This window comes from Coregonus lavaretus, assembly GCF_964263955.1.
Source record: "Coregonus lavaretus genome assembly, chromosome: 11".
Classification (NCBI taxonomy): domain Eukaryota; kingdom Metazoa; phylum Chordata; class Actinopteri; order Salmoniformes; family Salmonidae; genus Coregonus; species Coregonus lavaretus.
The window spans coordinates 15,988,575-16,007,933 of record NC_139998.1 but is presented as its reverse complement, the minus strand read 5'-3'; the positions used below and the strand labels follow the sequence as shown (position 1 = coordinate 16,007,933).

The 19,359-nt window shown below is 44.8% G+C and overlaps 1 protein-coding gene across 1 annotated transcript in view; it reads right to left on the bottom strand.

Annotated features, from left to right (window-relative positions):
* The window catches only part of LOC311136926 (bcl-2-like protein 13), a 32,945-nt gene extending 17,946 nt beyond the window's left edge, over positions 1–14,999 (bottom strand). Inside the window, exons 1-4 of the mRNA XM_084171243.1 lie at positions 14,861–14,999; positions 14,080–14,259; positions 2,708–2,815; positions 2,394–2,550 (exon numbers count right to left, since the gene is read on the bottom strand). Of these exons, the coding sequence (XP_084027369.1) occupies positions 2,394–2,550; positions 2,708–2,815; positions 14,080–14,197 (383 nt within the window). The 5' untranslated portion in view covers positions 14,198–14,259; positions 14,861–14,999. The remainder of the gene's footprint in view (positions 1–2,393; positions 2,551–2,707; positions 2,816–14,079; positions 14,260–14,860) is intronic.
* Between the last annotated feature and the right edge of the window lie 4,360 nt (positions 15,000–19,359).

The following is a 19,359-nucleotide window of genomic DNA, read 5'->3' as shown; positions in this document are numbered from 1 at the left end:
CGGAGCTGTTCACCCCTCCGCTCCCCCCGCTCAAAGCCACATCAGGCCAGTCCGCTCATTATCGCTCAACGCAGTTTGCATCGCGCACCACTCAAATCACCCCCCCGCTCGCTCCAAAAAAGGAAAAAATAAATCTGCATGTATTTCACTTTTTAGCTTAAACCACAGCCTACCCTTATCTCCCCGAGTTTGTTGCATAGACTTCTCTGATAATTTTTTTTACATTTTTAGTCATTTAGCAGACGCTCTTATCCAGAGCTACTTACAGTTAGTGAGTGCATACATTACTTTTTTATTTTTCATACTGGCCCCCGTGGGAATCGAACCCACAACCCTGGCGTTGCAAACGCCATGCTCTACCAACTGAGCTACATCCCTGCCGGCCATTCCCTCCCTACCCTGGACGACGCTGGGCCAAATTGTGCGCCGCCCCATGGGTCTCCCGGTCGCGGCCGGCAACGACAGAGCCTGGATTCGAACCAGGATCTCTAGTGGCACAGCTAGCACCATTCTGTCTTGAAACGGGGATCTAACACTGATGCTAAAATGAGATGTTTATCAGTATAGTATATTCCATAGTGAATTGACACGTTGTTTGCCAATGTTTCTGCAAAAGCAGCGATGCCCATTGGAAGTGCAGCGTGAGTGTCATCGGTGAGCAGGGATTTGATTTCTGTGACAGCAGGGAGGATCATCCCCAGGTTCCCCAGCTCCTTCTGCATTTTGTCTGTGAGGTCTGCCAGTGGTGTCAGCACACTGACAAGGTGCGTCAGCTGCCATACTTGAGTCAGGGTGATGTTAGCAACAGACTTGAGTTTGTTTTGCCATAACGGGTCTTTTTGGAACAACCGGATGAACGACTGAATCATCCGCAGCTGGCTGCTCCATCGAGTGGCGCAGGCATTTGTGGGGCCGACACCTAATTGGTCGGTTTCCTCTGTGTTCAGGGTGCTCTTGCGTACACATTTCACCAGGTGCCCGGCTTTCACTAACAGCCTATTAATGTGGTCGTGCTCGTTAACGGTGTCTTTGATCACCAGCTGAAGCATGTGAATGGAGCATGTCAGATGTAAATTTGACACAGTAAAGTACCGATTTATCATAGTTTCTACATTAGTGGTCCCTCATCCTCCTCTTCATGTTCTGCGCTGCTTCTGGCATCCGCGGTCACTTCACCCTCCGCCTCCTCTTCAGTGCCAGGGAGGAGGTTAGCCCGGTTGAGCTGCGCCGGCGAAGTGTTGCATCCCTTCGCGTTCTCCTTTAATCAGCGGTTCATGTAAATCATTTTTTTTAATGCTACATCCAGCTCTCTTTTTCTCTCCCTTGTTATGGTTGGGCCTTTGCGTGCAGTGAATACACTTTTGAATTCCTCAACTCTTTTCTCTTGTTGCTGCTGCTGCTCCTCTCGCTCTATAAAATACAAATTCATGGACGACAAATTAAATTAAACAGATGGATTCTGGGTCAGGCTTGAGCATGCTTCAGACTCGTGGTGTGAGCGAGCGAAATTGGAGCGGGACATAGGGCGACGCTCCGTCCTTTTAAAAATGCCGCTCTGGGTTCTGTCCAAAATCTGCCCGCTTGCGCTCCACACTTGCTCCCGCTCCACTCCGCTCACATGCTCTGGCTGATGAGCCTACCCAGGCACTGCTGTGCTGACTGTATTCAAGGACTCTTGAAGGCACTGAAACGCATGCCTTTTCCCAACCAAAATGGTAAACTACCAAACCAATAGGTTTCAACAATGTAGGGAAAACAGCAATACACAGAGTTTACTAATCTGTTCTCTTAAAGGGTGAACAGTGAACACGACAACTTGCTGCACATGCTGCGCGCACACACACACACAGTGAGAGAATGTTAGGCTGGGTGTACACCAGGAGAGAACGACTGCCCCCTCTCATTGAAGCCACAAAGTTCAAGGCCGACCATGGTACTGCAGGCATTGTTTGCAGAAAACAGGATCCCCTTTATAGTGAATGGGAAAATGGCAATCTTCACATAAATAAAAAAGACAGAAGGCAATCCTGGTACCAATAATTGCTTCCATTACACCAGATGCATGTCCTTGAACCGCTTATTTTAAAATCTCACACAGAATAAGTTATGATAATTTAGTAGCTAATGGCAGCCTGCAGTACCCTGTTCAGCCTCTAGCTTGAGATACTCAACGAGAGGAGTAGCACTGAGCTAGCCTGCAGCGTCACTTCCTGGAATAGCTCCAACTGCGCATGTCTACATAAATCACCTACATGAGATGCCATCTGAACCAACTTCCTTGGCTTCAAATGCGCTATCAAGTCTTCACATAGGAATGAATGGTGTCACGTGATCGATGGCTTTGTCCATTCATAGATAAAGTAATTGGTGTACACTGCAGAACAGATACTCACGCACTGAGGAGTGTGTGTACAGTGGAGGCCAGGTGTGTGTCCAGGTCTCTGGCCACCCGGTCGCCCATAGCAGCAAGGCAGTCTTCGATGGAGCTCTCTGGGTTGGCAGGGCTGAACACTGGAGACATGTGGCAGTCGAAGCCTGTACTGGAGAAGGCTGTAAACACACACACACTCATTCATTTCTTTGACAGTCCCAGACCCAGTTGTACAAGAACAGTGTGATGAGGGCTGAAATACCCAACTATTAGCATGCTCAGACATGTCTGTGTTGTGAGGGCATACAATATCTGGTGTGTGTGGCTTCCTCTTACAGGCTGAGATCTCATCTTCCAGTTGCCTCAGCTCTTCCTCTATCTGTCCCTTCATCACTCTGTTCCTCTCTCTCTCCATCTCTCTGTCCACAGCATACTGGTCATCTCCTGGAAGGAAACACAACATCACATGACACTAACAGTCACACATGACATATTTGGAATCAATTACATCATTATCTAGGTTTCCATTAACTTTTCCAGAGATTTTTTGTCGACATTTAGAACGTTAGAATAGAAAATAGATGCAACAATTGCCTGCTACGGTGCGTTTCCATTGAATGGTCTTGTGTAAAGAAAAACAGCTGGACATCACACCTAAAAGAAAAAACAATTTCGGCCTCCCTAGTGGCGCAGCGGTCTAAGGCACTGCATCGCAGTGCTTGAGGCGTCACTACAGACCCGGGTTCGATCCCGGGAGACCCATAGGGCGGCGCACAATTGGCCCAGCGTCGTCCGGGTTGGGTTTACTTGGCTCATCGCGCTCTAGCGACTCATTGTGGCGGGCCGGGCACCTGCAGGCTGACTTCTTTCCTCCGACACATTGGTGCGGCTGGCTGTTAAGGAGCGCGGTTTGGTGGGTCATGTTTCGGAGGACGCATGACTCGACCTTCGCCTCTCCCGAACCCGTTGGGGAGTTGCAGCGATGAGACAAGATCGCAATTGGATATCACGAAATTGGGTAGAGAAAAAAAAAAGGGGGTAAATACCTTAAATTATAAAATTAAAACGCTAATATCTGTCGAGTGGTTAGAGGTTTCCATTATACATTTGGGCAAATTGCACAACAATAAATTGGTGACAGCCTGTATATGCCTTCCCTTCAACTCGATTCATGTCTCAGGTATATTGCCATATTGTAATAATTATTGTGTGCCAACGTATCGCCACAGTCCGTGCCATGGTGAAACTTCCACTCACGTAAATCTGAAATAAAAAAATATATACACATACATACACACAAAAGTATGTGGACACCCCTTCAAATTAGTGGTTCGGCAATTTCAGCCACACCCGTTGCTGACAGGTGTATAAAATAGAGCACACAGCCATGTATGTATGCATGTATGTATACTGCAGTCGGGAAGTATTCAGACCCCTTGACTTTTTCCACATTTTGTTACGTTACAGCCTTAATCATAAATTGATTTAATTTGACAAAATCCTCAATCTACACACAATACCCCATAATGACAAAGCGAAAACAGGGTTAGACATTTTTGCAAATGTATTACAAGTAAAAAAATAAATAATAATACCTTATTACATAAGTATTCAGACCCTTTGCTATGAGACTCTAAATTGAGCTCAGGTGCATCCTGTTTCCATTGATCATTAATGAGATGTTTCTACAACTTGATTTGGAGTCCACCTGTGGTAAATTCAATTGATTGGACATGATTTGGAAAGGCACACCTGTCTATATAAAAAGGTCCCACACTTGACAGTGCATGTCAGAGCACAAACCAAGCCATGAGGTCGAAGGAATGGTCCATAGAGCTCCGAGACAGTATTGGGTCGAGGCACAGATCTGGGGAAGGGTGCAAAAACATTTCTGCAGCATTGAAGGTCCCCAAGAACACAGTGGCCTCCATCATTCTTAAATGGAAGAAGTTTGGAACCACCAAGACTCTTCCTAGAGCTGGCCGTCCGGCCAAACTGAGCAATCGGAGAAGGGCCTTGGTCAGGGAGGTGACCAAGAACCCGATGGTCACCGACAGAGCTCCAGAGTTCTTCTATGGAGATGGGAGAAACTTCCAGAAGGACAACCATCTCTGCAGCACTCCACCAATCAGACCTTTATGGTAGAGTGGCCAGACGGAAGCCACTCCTCAGGAAAAGGCACATGACAGCCTGCTTGGTGTTTGCCAAAAGGCACCTTAAGGACTCAGACCATGAGAAACAAGATTCTCTGGTCTGATGAAACCAAGATTGAACTCTTTGGCCTGAATGCCAAGCATCATGTCAGTGAAGCATGGTGGAGGCAGCATCATGCTGTGGGGATGTTTTTCAGCGGCAGGGACTGGGAGACTAGTCAGGATCGAGACAAAAATGAACAGCGCAAAGTACAGAGAGATCCTTGATGAAAACCTGCTCTAGAGTGCTCAAGACCTCAGACTGCGGCGAAGGTTCACCTTCCAACAGGACAACGACCCTAAGCACACAGTCAAGACAAAGCAGGCGTGGCTTCGGGACAAGTCTCTGAATGTCCTTGAGTGGCCCAGCCAGAGAACGGACTTGAACCCGATCGAACATCTCTGGAGAGACCTGGAAATAGCTGTGCAACGACGCTCCCCATCCAACCTGAAAGAGCGGATCTGCAGAGAAAAATGGGAGACACTCCAAATACAGGTGTGCCAAGCTTGTAATGTCATACCCAAGAAGGCTCAAGGCTGTAATCTCTCCCAAAGGCGCTTCAACAAAGTACTGAGTAAAGGGTCTGAATACTTATGTAAATGTGATATTTTTTATACATTTGCCAAAATGTATAAAAACCTGTTTTTGCTTTGTCATTATGGGGTTGTGTGTAGATTGATGAGGGGGAAAAAACTATTTAATCAATTTTAGAATAAGGCTGTAACGTAACAAAAACATTTAAAAGTCAAGGGGTCTGAATATATATTCCGAAAGCACTGTATGTTGGATAAATGTGGAAAAAGGTCAAGGGGTCTGAATACTTTCTGAATGCAATGTATATAGCTGCCCATCGATGTAAAGTTTATTAACCACCATAGAGGACGCGTCTACTCATTTCTCTGTTGTTTTTTTTACGTTGGGAAAAGTATTTTCCTTCAGTCACAGATTTCTTTCGGGAACTGGTCGTTCATGCCATAGGTTTGTGCCTTCGAGCCCTCTTCTTTTTCTTTGAACCATGATTTTCTGCTGGAAGTGCTCAAAACAATCTATTATGGGGAGCAGGCAATAATGGGATGTACCTCACATTCTTTGTACTCTAGAAAATGTCATTATTTGTACATGGTCTAGTGAAATTCAGTTTAGTAGATATGAACTCACTCACAGATGCCTCAGGGTTTCTAGATTTGACCTCTTCTATGCCAGAGAATATTAGATTCAGCACTGTCTCATTAAGGGCTCTTGTCACGGACAACATCGTTTACTTTGATTTACAGTTTGTCAACAGTGCCCTTTAGCTTTTATTCTCTTTGTGCATATCCTCAAGTTGTTTGTTATTGAAAGTGAGGGTGATATTGAGATCAACTAGGTTCTCTCATTTCATCTAAAAACAGCCAGCTTTTGAATCACGTCTTAAGAGTGATGGACTGTGCCATCCATGTGGCCTCCGCAATGGATTAGTCCACTGAGACAGGCGTGAATCAGACAGGTGTCTTGTGCACCATGAAACATTTTTTTAAATAAAAAAATACCATTATCAATCAACTGATGGCCTAAATCAGCTCATTAACTCAGCCAGGGAAACAAACAGTAGCCTATTATCGGTTTTCACACGGGTAGCCTTCAAAATGTAGCCTATTGGAATATAATCAAACTAACAAGGGGCCTATTGCAACCATTGAAGGCACTAGATCGTTGCCAGCTGTCTCATTAAACCATCAATTAGCTAAATTCACCCGCACAGCTCATCTCAATTGCAACCATTATTGGTCACCTCATTACCGCTCCCTAAAAGATGATGTCAGTGTTACCTTAGTCAGAGATCTGTATATAATGACGAGACGCTCATGTCTTCGCCCCAACAATGGGAATCGTTGTCCCAAAGAAAGGAAGGCAGGCGACAAGCTCAGGTCTGCATATTAAGCACATAGAAACGCATTGGGTTTATTCTGGACAGATTTTGGCGAGTGAGCCCTCTCGCGTCGCCTCTTCCTCTCTGCTTTAGTCTTGCTTGCAACCAGTCTTTCAAAATATGTTCGCCCTGTGGTTGGTTTTGTCATCGGAACAGTCCGTTTCTAACAGACTAAGCATGATTTATTTGACAAGCAGTCTGTACAATATAAAAGTATTTCCTTGTTTACCACGGCAAACATACTGTGGCAATTTACCCAACACTTTGTATGAATGGAAACTAATGTTGGTGTAGCCTACTGTTATTATTTTATTTGTTTCCTATTTATGTTTTCCAAAAGTGTCTAGTCATTCCTTATCAAGATCAGCGGTAAAATATCCCTGGATTGTGTGTGTGTGTATATACACACACACAGTACCAGTCAAAAGTTTGGACATGCCTACTCATTCAAGGGTTTTTCTTTATTTTTTACTATTTTCTACATTGTAGAAGAATAGTGAAGACATCAAAACTATGAAATAACATACATGGAATCATGTAGTAACCAGAAAAAGTGTTAAATAAATCAAAACATATTTTATATTTGAGATTCTTCAAAGTAGCCACCCTTTGCCTTGATGACAGCTTTGCACACGCTTGGGATTTTCTCAACCAGCTTCACCTGGAATGCTTTTCCAACAGTCTTGAAGGAGTTCCCACATACAGTGAGGTAAAAAAGTATTTGATCCCCTGCTGATTTTGTACGTTTGCCCACTGACAAAGACATGATCAGTCTATAATTTTAATGGTAGGTTTATTTGAACAGTGAGAGACAGAATAACAAAGAAATCCAGAAAAACACATGTCAAAAATGTTATAAATTGATTTGCATTTTAATGAGGGAAATAAGTATTTGACACCTCTGCAAAACATGACTTAGTACTTGGTGGCAAAACCTTTGTTGGCAATCACGAGGTCAGACGTTTCTTGTAGTTGGCCACCGGGTTTGCAAACATCTCAGGAGGGATTTTGTCCCACTCCTCTTTGCAGATCTTCTCCAAGTCATTAAGGTTTCGAGGCTGACGTTTGGCAACTCGAACCTTCAGCTCCCTCCACAGACCTTAATCCCATAGAAAAATCTGGAGACTGGCTAGGCCACTCCAGGACCTTAATGTGCTTCTTCTTGAGCCACTCCTTTGTTGCCTTGGCCTTGTGTTTTGGGTCATTGTCATGCTGGAATACCCATCCACGACCCATTTTCAATGCCCTGGCTGAGGGAAGGAGGTTCTCACCCAAGATTTGACGGTACATGGCCCCGTCCATCGTCCCTTTGATGCAGTGAAGTTGTCCTGTCCCCTTAGCAGAAAAACACCCCCAAAACATAATGTTTCCACCTCCATATTTGATGGTGGGGATGGTGTTCTTGGGGTCATAGGCAGCCTTCCTCTTCCTCCAAACACGGTGAGTTGAGTTGATGCCAAAGAGCTCGATTTTGGTCTCATCTGACCACAACACTTTCACCCAGTTCTCCTCTGAATCATTCAGATGTTCATTGGCAAACTTCAGACGGGCATGCATGTGCTTTCTTGAGCAGGGGGACCTTGCGGGTGCTGCAGGATGTCCTTCACGGCGTAGTGTGTTACCAATTGCTTTCTTGGTGCCTATGGTCCCAGCTGCCTTGAGATCATTGACAAGATCCTCCCGTGTAGTTCTGGGCTGATTCCTCACCGTTCTCATGATCATTGCAACTCCACGAGGTGAGATCTTGCATGGAGCCCCAGGCCAAGGCAGATTGACAGTTATTTTGTGTTTCTTCCATTTGCGAATAATCGCACAAACAGTTGTCACCTTCTCACCAAGCTGCTTGGCGATGGTCTTGTAGCCCATTCCAGCCTTGTGTAGGTCTACAATCTTGTCCCTGACATCCTTGGAGAGCTCTTTGGTCTTGGCCATGGTGGAGAGTTTGGAATCTGATTGATTGCTTCTGTAGACAGGTGTCTTTTATACAGGTAACAAACTGTGATTAGGAGCACTCCCTTTAAGAGTGTGCTCCTAATCTCAGCTCGTTACCTGTATAAAAGACACCTGGGAGCCAGAAATCTTTCTGATTGAGAGGTGTGGGGGGGTGGGGGGGGGTCAAATACTTATTTCCCTCATTAAAATGCAAATCAATTTATAACATGCGTATTTCTGGATTGTTTTGTTGTTATTCTGTCTCTCACTGTGCAAATAAACCTACCATTAAAATTATAGACTGATCATTTCTTTGTCAGTGGGCAAACGTACAAAATCAGCAGGGGATCAAATACTTTTTTCCCCTCACTGTATGCTGAGCACTTGTTTGCTGTCTTCACTATTATTCTACAATGTAAATAATAGTAAAAATAAAGAAAAACCCTTGAATGAGTAGGTGTGTTACGAACCCCGTGGCTTTAAACGTCTAGGGTGGATGGACATGAGACCCGTAACATAATTCATGCAAATTATAAGCGTGACATGGAACAGTGAGAACAAAAACTACACGACAACCATAAACTACCGTCAAACATAAAAGGTTTATTTTTGAACACACGGTAAAGGTTTGGGAAAAAGGGCTGAGCAGGACCCAAGAAATGAAACAATAGTGTAAAACACCCCTAAACTGATCTTGCCTGCCTCAAGAACCGCTAAGCTACTGCTAATCATACAAAAGTACAGTGGGTGGTCCGCTCAGGTCTAACTAGTGTTTTTAGACAGTTTTCTTCCTACGGGTAATGTACGCCCAAGGGCAACTTGCTTAGATTCCCCTTTTCCCAGAAACACACGAAGTTACCAAACAGAGTAACCAGCAACTTAGTGAGTACACAAAACACCACAGTATCCGTAACACTCCCACCCTTAAAAGAGCAAACCACAATGGTTTGCGACACACGTACCATCACAACACCCAAAATTCAAAGATCAACAGCATCCTGACGGGATAACAAAAAAAACCTAGATCTTTAAACACGAGACAAAGCATCTGCCAACACATTATCCGACCCCCATCATTAACATGACCTCCCACTACAGCCGTAGCAGCAATAGGGACAGCCGACTCGGCCAGTTTCTCTGGACTGTCTATCTGAGTGACGGGTCTGGTGTGGTATGTCTTCAACATGTTAACGTGGCACACACGAGATTGGCGTTTTCTATCAAGTCTCTAACAAAGTTACCAAACAGAGTAACCAGCAACTTAGTGAGTACACAAAACACCACAGTATCCGTAACAAGGTGTGTCCAAACTTGACTAACTGTATATTTGTAATGTGTAACTAAATCAAGTCAATCAGGGGATTGAGTTATTTGTGCCAGAAGGGCGTGGGCCGTAATCGAACCCATGTCGACACGGTAGGCCTGTGTGTGCACGCTGAAGGCAACGGCACTAACCGCTAGACCACAACTGAACCAAATTTTGACACATTCGCAACCTTAGGATACACTTCACACTTGTATGTCGTAGCCTAGTGGAGACCAATATCCATCTTGTGTTATTAAGCTATATATATAGGCGGCAGGTAGCTTAGTGGTTAAGAGCGTAGTGCCAGTAACCGAAAGGTCGCTGGTTCTAATCCCCGAGCCGACTAGGTGAAAAATCTGTCGATGTGCCCTTGAGCAAGGCACTTAACCCTAATTGCTCCTGTAAGTCGCTCTGGATAAGAGCGTCTGCTAAATGACATAAAATAAAAAATAAAATAAAAATAAAAAACAACAGTTGCACTGTGCAAACATTAGTTATCAGTGCTCCGCTAACATCAAGGCAGTGACCCGATCCTGTAGGTTCATGCTCTACAACATCCTTACACAGGAAGCGGCACAGGTCCTAATCCAGGCACTTGTCATCTCCCGTCTGGATTACTGCAACTCGCTGTTGGCTGGGCTCCCTGCCTGTGCCATTAAACCCCTACAACTCATCCAGAATGCCGCAACCCGTCTGGTGTTCAACCTTCCCAAGTTCTCTCACGTCACCCCGCTCCTCCGCACACTCCACTGGCTTCCAGTTGAAGCTCGCATCTGCTACAAGACCATGGTGCTTGCCTACGGAGCTGTGAGGGGAACGGCACCTCCGTACCTTCAGGCTCTCATCAGTCACTACACCCAAACGAGGGCATTGCGTTCATCCACCTCTGGCCTGCTGGCCCCCCTACCTCTGCGGAAGCACAGTTCCCGCTCAGCCCAGTCAAAACTGTTCGCTGCTCTGGCACCCCAATGGTGGAACAAGCTCCCTCACGACCCCAGGACAGCGGAGTCACTCACCACCTTCCGGAGACACTTGAAACCCCACCTCTTTAAGGAATACCTGGGATAGGATAAAGTAATCCTTCTACCCCCCCTTACCCCACCCCAAAGAAAAAAATATATATATATTGTAAAGTGGTTATCCCACTGGCTATAAGGTGAATGCACCAATTTGTAAGTCGCTCTGGATAAGAGCGTCTGCTAAATGACATAAATGTAATGTAAATGTCTGTGCAAAACCTCTGATGTTACTGACTGTATGATGTAATAACTGCTGGCCACAAATGTACACATACTGTAGGCCTATGTAATGGTTTACAGGGAGGTTAAAAGGTAACAAAAAATAAACTGAACTGTATGGAGACTAGGGACACCAATCTACACAGAGCAAAGTTAAGCCATTGTTCAATGCTCATCACTATTTGACAGTCACCCTTACAATGCAAAGTAGCAGCAATGCACTCCATCTTGCCTGAGTATAGGCCCTTCTCAGGTGTGGATTTTCAATATGCACCGTTCACCAAACAGAGCTGTCATGGATGGATTGACAACAGAGTTTGTACATACTCCCACACACGCTCTCTTTTCAAGCTGCTCGCTCCTCCCTCCCTTTCTTCTTCTCCACTCTCTAGCAATACACGCTCTGCTCTCATTGCGTGCTTACAGGCCCAGATGCACACCCCTCATTCACACACATCAATCATCTCATTAACCCTTATACTCTCTCCTGGCTGCTCACACATTAACTCACTCAGGGAGACACAGTGAGGCGCCGTGTTGGTTTTCCCAGCCAGGCTAGGTGCTGGTTCAGCAGTCCGTCAGTCCGGCCTGCGCCTCTTTTTGCTCTTGCCCGGTGGCGGGTGAGTAATCCTACAGTGATTGCCCACGACAGGCTGTCAGAACAAGGAGTGGGTCGAGCGGAAAGCAGGGATCAGGCACTCGTCTCTACGTCGCCCACCCCCTCTGACAAAACAGGCGACAGGAAATACGAAAGTCCTGCTCTTCCTGTCAGAGCCAAGAGGTCTTTGCCTTTCATAGGGAACCGTCAGACTCATTACTTTTCAATGGCAATCACATGGGGCACATGTCAGACCTCAGAGAACCCCAGACTACTGCTCCTACAGGGCTGTCATGCCCTCCGTAGTTAGGAGAGCAGGTCAGGCTAGTATATCAAACAATTTCCCACCCTAATGCCAGTGACGGTCAACTAGGTTTGGACGATGTCAATCTCTGTCCTATCATGATTATGTACTCATAAAACATTGTGATATACCATGGTATCACCCCCTACTGGCCAACCCCCTAAAAACATGTTGGGAATAAAAATTATAATATACAAAAACCACTGTTGGGCTATAGCGTGAAATTGCATGCTACAAGTGGACGAATCATGACAAAAGATAATGTTGTTGAAAGCCTGGTCAGAGGCTAAGTGCTGGCAATTATTTTCTAATAGTCTTTTCTGGTGGAGATTCAGCATGGAACAGGTATGTGTGTGTCTCGCACACATGATGGAGCAAAGTGACAGTCAACTGATGAGGAACAGGCCTTACTGTAGTGCGTTAGGTTATAGAATCATGGGCTGGATAGAAGCAAAGTCTACCATCTTCAGAACTGGATAATAATTGCTTTGCCTCATCCTCCTCTCTGAATAGGCTATTGTTTATAGTCTCTCATAAAGCTGTGATTGAGACTAGTCTAGGCCTATAGACTCCGACTTTCATTCTTGTTCTTTTTTGAAAGTGGCAACTTTAGGACAACAGTACCTTAGGCTATTTTGGAAAAAGGCTTTAATTTGTCTTAAAGTTTTTATGATAGGCCTAGTAAGACGATAGGTAATTGGCCATTTGGTTTTCAACCTCGCATGGAGGGATTTTTCCACCCCTCACGGATAATTTCTTTCTTAATAAGCTTAAATTTGATTAAACTGGTCATTAGATGTTTCTATATTGATATGGTTTGTTCTTTGTCATTATTAGTCCCACGGCCCTCTTACGTTTTTAGGCTATTCAAACAAACTTTTTTAGATAGAACTCTGTACAATGCATTCATTGTTTGATTGGGAGAGAAAGCATGCATGCATAAAACGATGAAACCGTAGCCTAGCCCAAAGTCATATCGAATGGAGAGAAGGGAATATTGCCTACGTTTTTTTAAACAGCTAGACAGAATATAGTTAAGGAGTGTCCCTTATAAAAATAAATAGGTTTAGGCTATAAGGCCCATGCAACCGACAGAGCAAGAGAGAGACAGCGAGATAATATTTTCTGACTGGACCTTTTGCACTGCTTTGGTGGAATTCTCCGCTCCGTGTAGCTCAGTTGGTAGAGCATGGCGCTTGCAACGCCAGGGTTGTGGGTTCGATTCCCACGGGGGGCCAGTATGAAAATGTATGCACTCACTAACTGTAAGTCGCTCTGGATAAGAGCGTCTGCTAAATGACTAAAATGTAAAATGTCTAGCCTACATTGCTCTCTTGCGTTCTGTAGGCCTATATAAAACTCAGGCTATTTATTGAAATAGGCTATAGCAAATAGGAATAGGCAGATTACTCAGAATGTCACTTGTGTGCTGCCCTGCCATCTGCTGCCCGACTCATTTTACATTATTTTTTTGTCATTTTAGCAGACGCTCTTATCCAGAGTGACTTACAGTTAGTGAGTGCATACATTTTTCATACTGACTCCATTCTTTACTGCGTGGTGCCAGTCAAGTTCAAATAAGCTAACCTGTCAATCATCGTCGATAGATGATACCATCGTAATATCGCCCAACCCTACTGTCAACCTTACTAGATGCTGTTCAGTCTCCACATAACTAGGGTAGAGATACCAACATGCTTGGAAGTGGTGCCAGCACAAGCTGCCCATACATTCTGTAAAGGCACGGTAGGACTCTAGGAAGCTTTGATTGACATATGCATGCTCACCATGTTTGTGTGAACTCCCAGAATTAGGACAAGAAAATACTAGCAGTCCACTAGCTCAACCCAGGCAGAATACAAAACAGCCTCTGTACTAACGTTTCTGGGCAGGTTTTCAAGCCAGAGACTAAGACAGCAATCACATATTTCTAATGAGCGCCAATTAAAAGCGGGATAGGCACTGGCAGGCAGAAGGGTGGCAATCTGCATAGACTGTGTCTGCACCCCAATTCTTTACCCTTCCCCCGAAGTGTGCATTCATACACTCTCTCGCATGGATTTAACAAAACTCCCTCCTGCCAATGCTTACACCAATTTTAAATCCTTGGTGGGTAGTGTGCTAGTGGTGGAGAATTGGGAACGGGAAGCAGCCATTCCCTCCTATCCCCAGTATCTTCTCCATCCTGATTTAGTGTGAGTGATAAGGGGGTGCAGCCTGTCCCTTACCTCCGCCAGTAGTGGCCTGTAGCTGGGAGGGGGGCAGGAGGCCCAGGTAGTTGAGGACAATGTACTTAGTCTCGTAGTGGAAACCCTCAGGCACAGAGGTGGAGCCCGAGGCAGCCATTGAAGAGATTCAGCGTCAGACTCTCAGGCACATGCAGTCAAATGTGGAAAAATATCAAACTCCTGAAAGCAGAAAGAAAAGCACACTGGTTATTACAGTCAAAGTACCTAGTAAGAGCATCTCTGGGTGTAAGGTCAGAAACAAAGTGTGAAATCTACAAATAAAGCATTATGCAAATGTTTGTCCTGGCATGAGTCACTGAAACACATGGTCAGGACTGCTTTTTGGATTGCATGTATGGGGATGACACCTGCAGCAGCAGAGATAAAGACTGAGGCACCAACAACTCAAAATCAGTTTACTAATAGCACAGCCTGACCACTATCTTTCATACCATGGTGCGATTGCAATGATGCACTGCAACTGAAAACTCTGTGGCAACTGTTTGCAAGAGTGATATGATAGCTTTTCAGTAGACAGTTTATCTAAACAGAAAGCCCCTTTCACTTACACAACGGGCATGAACCATCGAGTTGTTACAGTAATAAGTCATCATTTGAGTAATGTATGATACCCGTGATGATAGATAGCTATTTTAGCTAGCTATAGCTAGTGTACTACTCACTACATACAGTGTTAGCCTACACTGAGTGTACTAACCTAAAAAAAGCAGCGTCAGTTCAAGATCAATATGGAACTGCAATTGAAGAGAAAGTTAATTACCGTAGAGATCCACTATCTTAGACTAGGATACACGATTTTCCCGTTTCCAGAGGCAAATTCAGTTCTGACAAAAGCACGTGTTGAGCAGCAAAACGTAAAAAAAGTTCCCCACACCAGCAGCAGCAAACCAGTTATGGATGACCAGGATGAGTCGTGTGTGTTTTTATCTCGGTCCTTTCCAACAAAAGCGTGCCCCGCAAGTCTCTAATTTAGAAACTGGGTAGACATCATGAGGACAACATGCACCTCAGTATGGGGCGAGGTATAAGGGCGTTTTCATTTATTTAGCAGATTAATTAATTGCATAAACACACTCAGGGTACACAACAAAATGTTAATATGCTTGTTGTGTTCATATTATGTAAAAAAAAAAATATATATATATATATATATAGTAATATCATGCATTTTGATAATCAGCCTGTTATCATCAAATTATAATTAATTTCTCAATTAAATTAGCTATATGGCCTAGTGTATTTCGATGTTCTAGCTCCTGAGCAAATTAAAGTAAAATTAAATTGTGCAAATTACTTAATTGGAAAAAAAACTCCAATACAGTAGCTATAAATATTATACTTCACAGAAATTTTGTAAAACAGTAATATTGCCACGCAGACCAAAAAGAGAGTCGTACCCAGGGTTGCCAGGTCTACCCATTTGTTTTTTGTCATTGACCAATCAAAACCCTCCCACAAAGCCTGAAAACTAGCCCAAAATTTTTTTTTTCGCAGTTACCCAATATGTGTCTTCATAATGACAATGTAAATACAACTGGTAAAATTGTTTTTACCTTGTTTTCTGCATTTCTCTCTTTGTTATTGGTTCATCATATCAAATGATTTAATCTGAACTATAGAAGTGATTGATAGTGAATGATTAAGTATGAAAAATGTATGCACTCACTAACTGTAAGTCGCTCTGGATAAGAGCGTCTGCGTCTGTTTCCAGGAAACATTATTGTGAAATCAAATCAAAATCAAAGTTCTTGACACAACCGGTGCCCCCTGCACCTGGCACCTACTACCATACCCCGTTCAAATACATGTAAATATTTTGTCTTGCCCATTCACCCTCTGAATGACACACATACAATTTTCTCAAGGCTTAAAAATCCTTCTTTAAAATGTCTCCACCCCTTCATCTACACTGATTGAGGTGGATTTAACAAGTGACATCAATAAGGGATCATATATTCTGGATTCACTTGGTCAGTCTATGTCATGGATAGAGCAGGTGTTCCTAATGTTTTGTACACTCAGTGTATATGTACAGTGCATTCGGAAAGTATTCAGACCCCTTGACTTTTTCCACATTTTGTTACGTTACAGCCTTATTCCAACATTTATTAAATTGTTTGTTTTTTCCCTCATCAATCTACACATAATGCCCCATAATGACAAAGCAAAAACAGGTTTTTAGACATTTTTGCAATTCTATTTAAAAAACTGAAATACCACGTTTGACACGGACATTCAGAGACTTGTCCCGAAGCCACTGCTGCGTTGTCTTGGCTGTGTGCTTAGGGTCGTTGTCGTGTTGGAAGCTGAACCTTCGTGCCAGTCTGAGGTCCTGAGCGCTCTGAAGCAGGTTTTCATCAAGGATCTCTTTGTACTTTGCTCCCTTCATCTTTCCCTTGATCCTGACTAGTCTCCCAGTCCCTGCCGCTGAAAAACATCCCCACAGCATGATGCTGCCACCACAATGCTTCACCGTAAGGATGGTATTGGCCAGGTGACAGACGTGACGCTTCGCATTCAGGCCAAAGACTTCAATCTTGGTTTCATCAGACCAGAGAATCTTGTTTCTCATGGTCTGAGAGTCCTTTAGGTGCCTTTTGGCAAGCTCCAAGTGGGCTGTCATGTGCCTTTTACTGAGGAGTGGCTTCCGTCTGGTCACTCTACCATAAAGGCCTGATTGGTGGAGTGCTGCAGAGATGGTTGTCCTTCTGGAAGGTTTTCCCATCTCCACAGAGGAACTCTGGAGCTCTGTCAGAGTGACCATTGGGTTCTTGGTCACCTCCCTGACCAAGACCCTTCTCCCCGATTGCTCAGATTGGCCGGGTGGCCAGCTCTAGGAAGAGTCTTGGTGGTTCCAAACTTCTTCCATTTAAGAATGATGGAGGCCACTGTGTTATTGGGGACCTTCAATGCTGCAGACATTTTGCTGCACTGTACATAGAGCAGCAGTCTCTAAGGTGCAGGGTTGAGTACCGGGTGGTAGCCTGCTAGTAACAGTCAGTGACTAACGTTCAGGGCAGGGTACTGGGCGGAGGCTGGCTAATGTTGACTATTTAACCATCTGATGGCATGGAGATAGAAGCATTTTTTCAGTCTCTCGGTCCCAGCTTTGATGCACCTGTACTGTCAATGCCTTCTAGATGGTATCGGGGTGAACAGGCCATGGCTCGGGTGGCTGAAGTCATTGAGGATCTTCTTGGTCTTCCTTTGACACCGGTGATGCGTTGAGCTGACCGCACTACCCTCTGGAGAGCCGTGCAGTTGCAGACGGTGCAGTTGCCGTACCAGGCGGTGATATAGCCCGACAGGATGCTCTCAATTGTAGAAGTTTGTAAGGGTCTTAGTTGAATTTCTTCATCCTCCTGAGGTTGAGGAGGCGCTGTTGTGCCTTCTTCACCACACTGTCTGTGTGGACGGAGCATTTCAGGTTGTCAGTGATGTGCATGCCAAGGAACTTGAAGCTTTTCACCCTCTCCACTCTGGCCCCGTTGATGTGGATGGCGGCATGCTCCCTCTGCTGTCTCCTGAAGTCCACGATCAGCTCTTTCATTTTGTTGACTCGAGGAAGAGATTATTTTCTTGCCACTACTCTGCCAGGGCCTTCACCTCCTCCCTGTAGGCTGTCTCGTCATTGTTGTTAATCAGGCCTACCACTGTTGTGTCGTCTGCAAACTTGATGACTGAGTTGGAGACGTGCGTGGTCACACAGTCATGTGTGAACAGGGAGTACAGGCGGGGGCTGAGCACGCACCCTTGTTGGGCCCCCGTGTTGAGGATCAGAGTAGCGCAGGTGTTGTTCCCTACCTTCACTACATAGGGTCAACCAGTCAGGAAGTCCAGGACCCAGTTTCACAGGGCAGGGTTCAGACCCAGGGCCCCGAGCTTAGTGATGAGCTTGAAGGGCACTATAGTGTTGAAGGCTGAGCTGTAGTCGATGAACAGCTTTTTTGCTTTGGATAAGTTCTAATTGTCACAGTGAGAACAACATCCTTTATGCACTTCCTGATGAACTCAGTCACCGAGTCAGTGTATATGTCAATGTTATTTACAGAGGCAACCCGGAACATATCGCAGTCCGCGTGATTAAAATAATCTTGAAGCATAGATTCCGACTGGTCAGACCAACATTGTCAGGGGTGCTGAAGGTGGGTGTGGTGCAGGAATCAAGCGCAGGACGCAGAGGCTAAGTCCAAAAGACTTTAGTGAGTTATTCACGTAGTACACGAGAACAATAAGCCCGGAGGCGAAATAAAGGCGCACACAGGCGTCAAACAAAAGGCGCACTAACATGTGCGAAAACCTCTCCAAACACGGAGGGAAGAATACGTAGCTCAGAACACCAAACAGAGGAGCAATCACACACAACACCATACACACACAACGAGAACTAAATAGGACACTAATGAGGACTAACTAGACACAGGTGTACGACATCCAGACAAAACCAAACGAACATGAAACATAGATCGGTGGCAGCTAGTACTCCGGGGACGACGACCGCCGAAACCTGCCCGAACAAGGAGGAGGAGCAGCCTCGGCCGAAACCGTGACAAACATTGAACAGCCCTTACCATGGGTATTTTCTGTTTAAATTTCTGCCTATAGGAAGGGAGGAGCAGAATGGAGGCGTGATCTGATTTGCCAAAGGGAGGACGGGGGAGGGCCTTGTAGCCGTCCATTAAAATGGTGTTAACACAATGTTAAACATTGTGAAATAGTGTTAATACAAGTCATATTGCTCTAAAATAATTGTATTTTCAACTCAAGTATAAAGCCCCAACAGTTTGCTGTCTTTTATTTCATGTGTGACTGCAGCCTGATGTCCTACTCATCCATCCCTCTGGAGCAAGATGGAAAGGAAAGATAGAGAGGAGATCCATCATGAGTCCAGTACATCAAGGGAGTTTTATTCTACTATTAATCAATAAATAAATCACTATTATTATAATTTGATGGTCAGTAATGGAGTTAATCGGTTCCTGTCTGTCCTCACCTCTGCGCCGCTGTCCACTACTCTCTCTCTCCTCTAACTTCATGAATGGAATGGCATCATGATGTATTTGATACCTTTCCACTTAATCCCCTCCAGCCATTACCACGAGCTTGTTCTCCCCAATTGAGGTGCCACCAACCTCCTGTGATGTATAGGGCTCGAGATAGCCAATTAAACTCAACTCCACGATTTACGATGGAGTTGAGCGGCAACTAGTGTGGGCGGACTGGAGCGCCGACGTCACATAAAATAAAGTTTTTTATAAA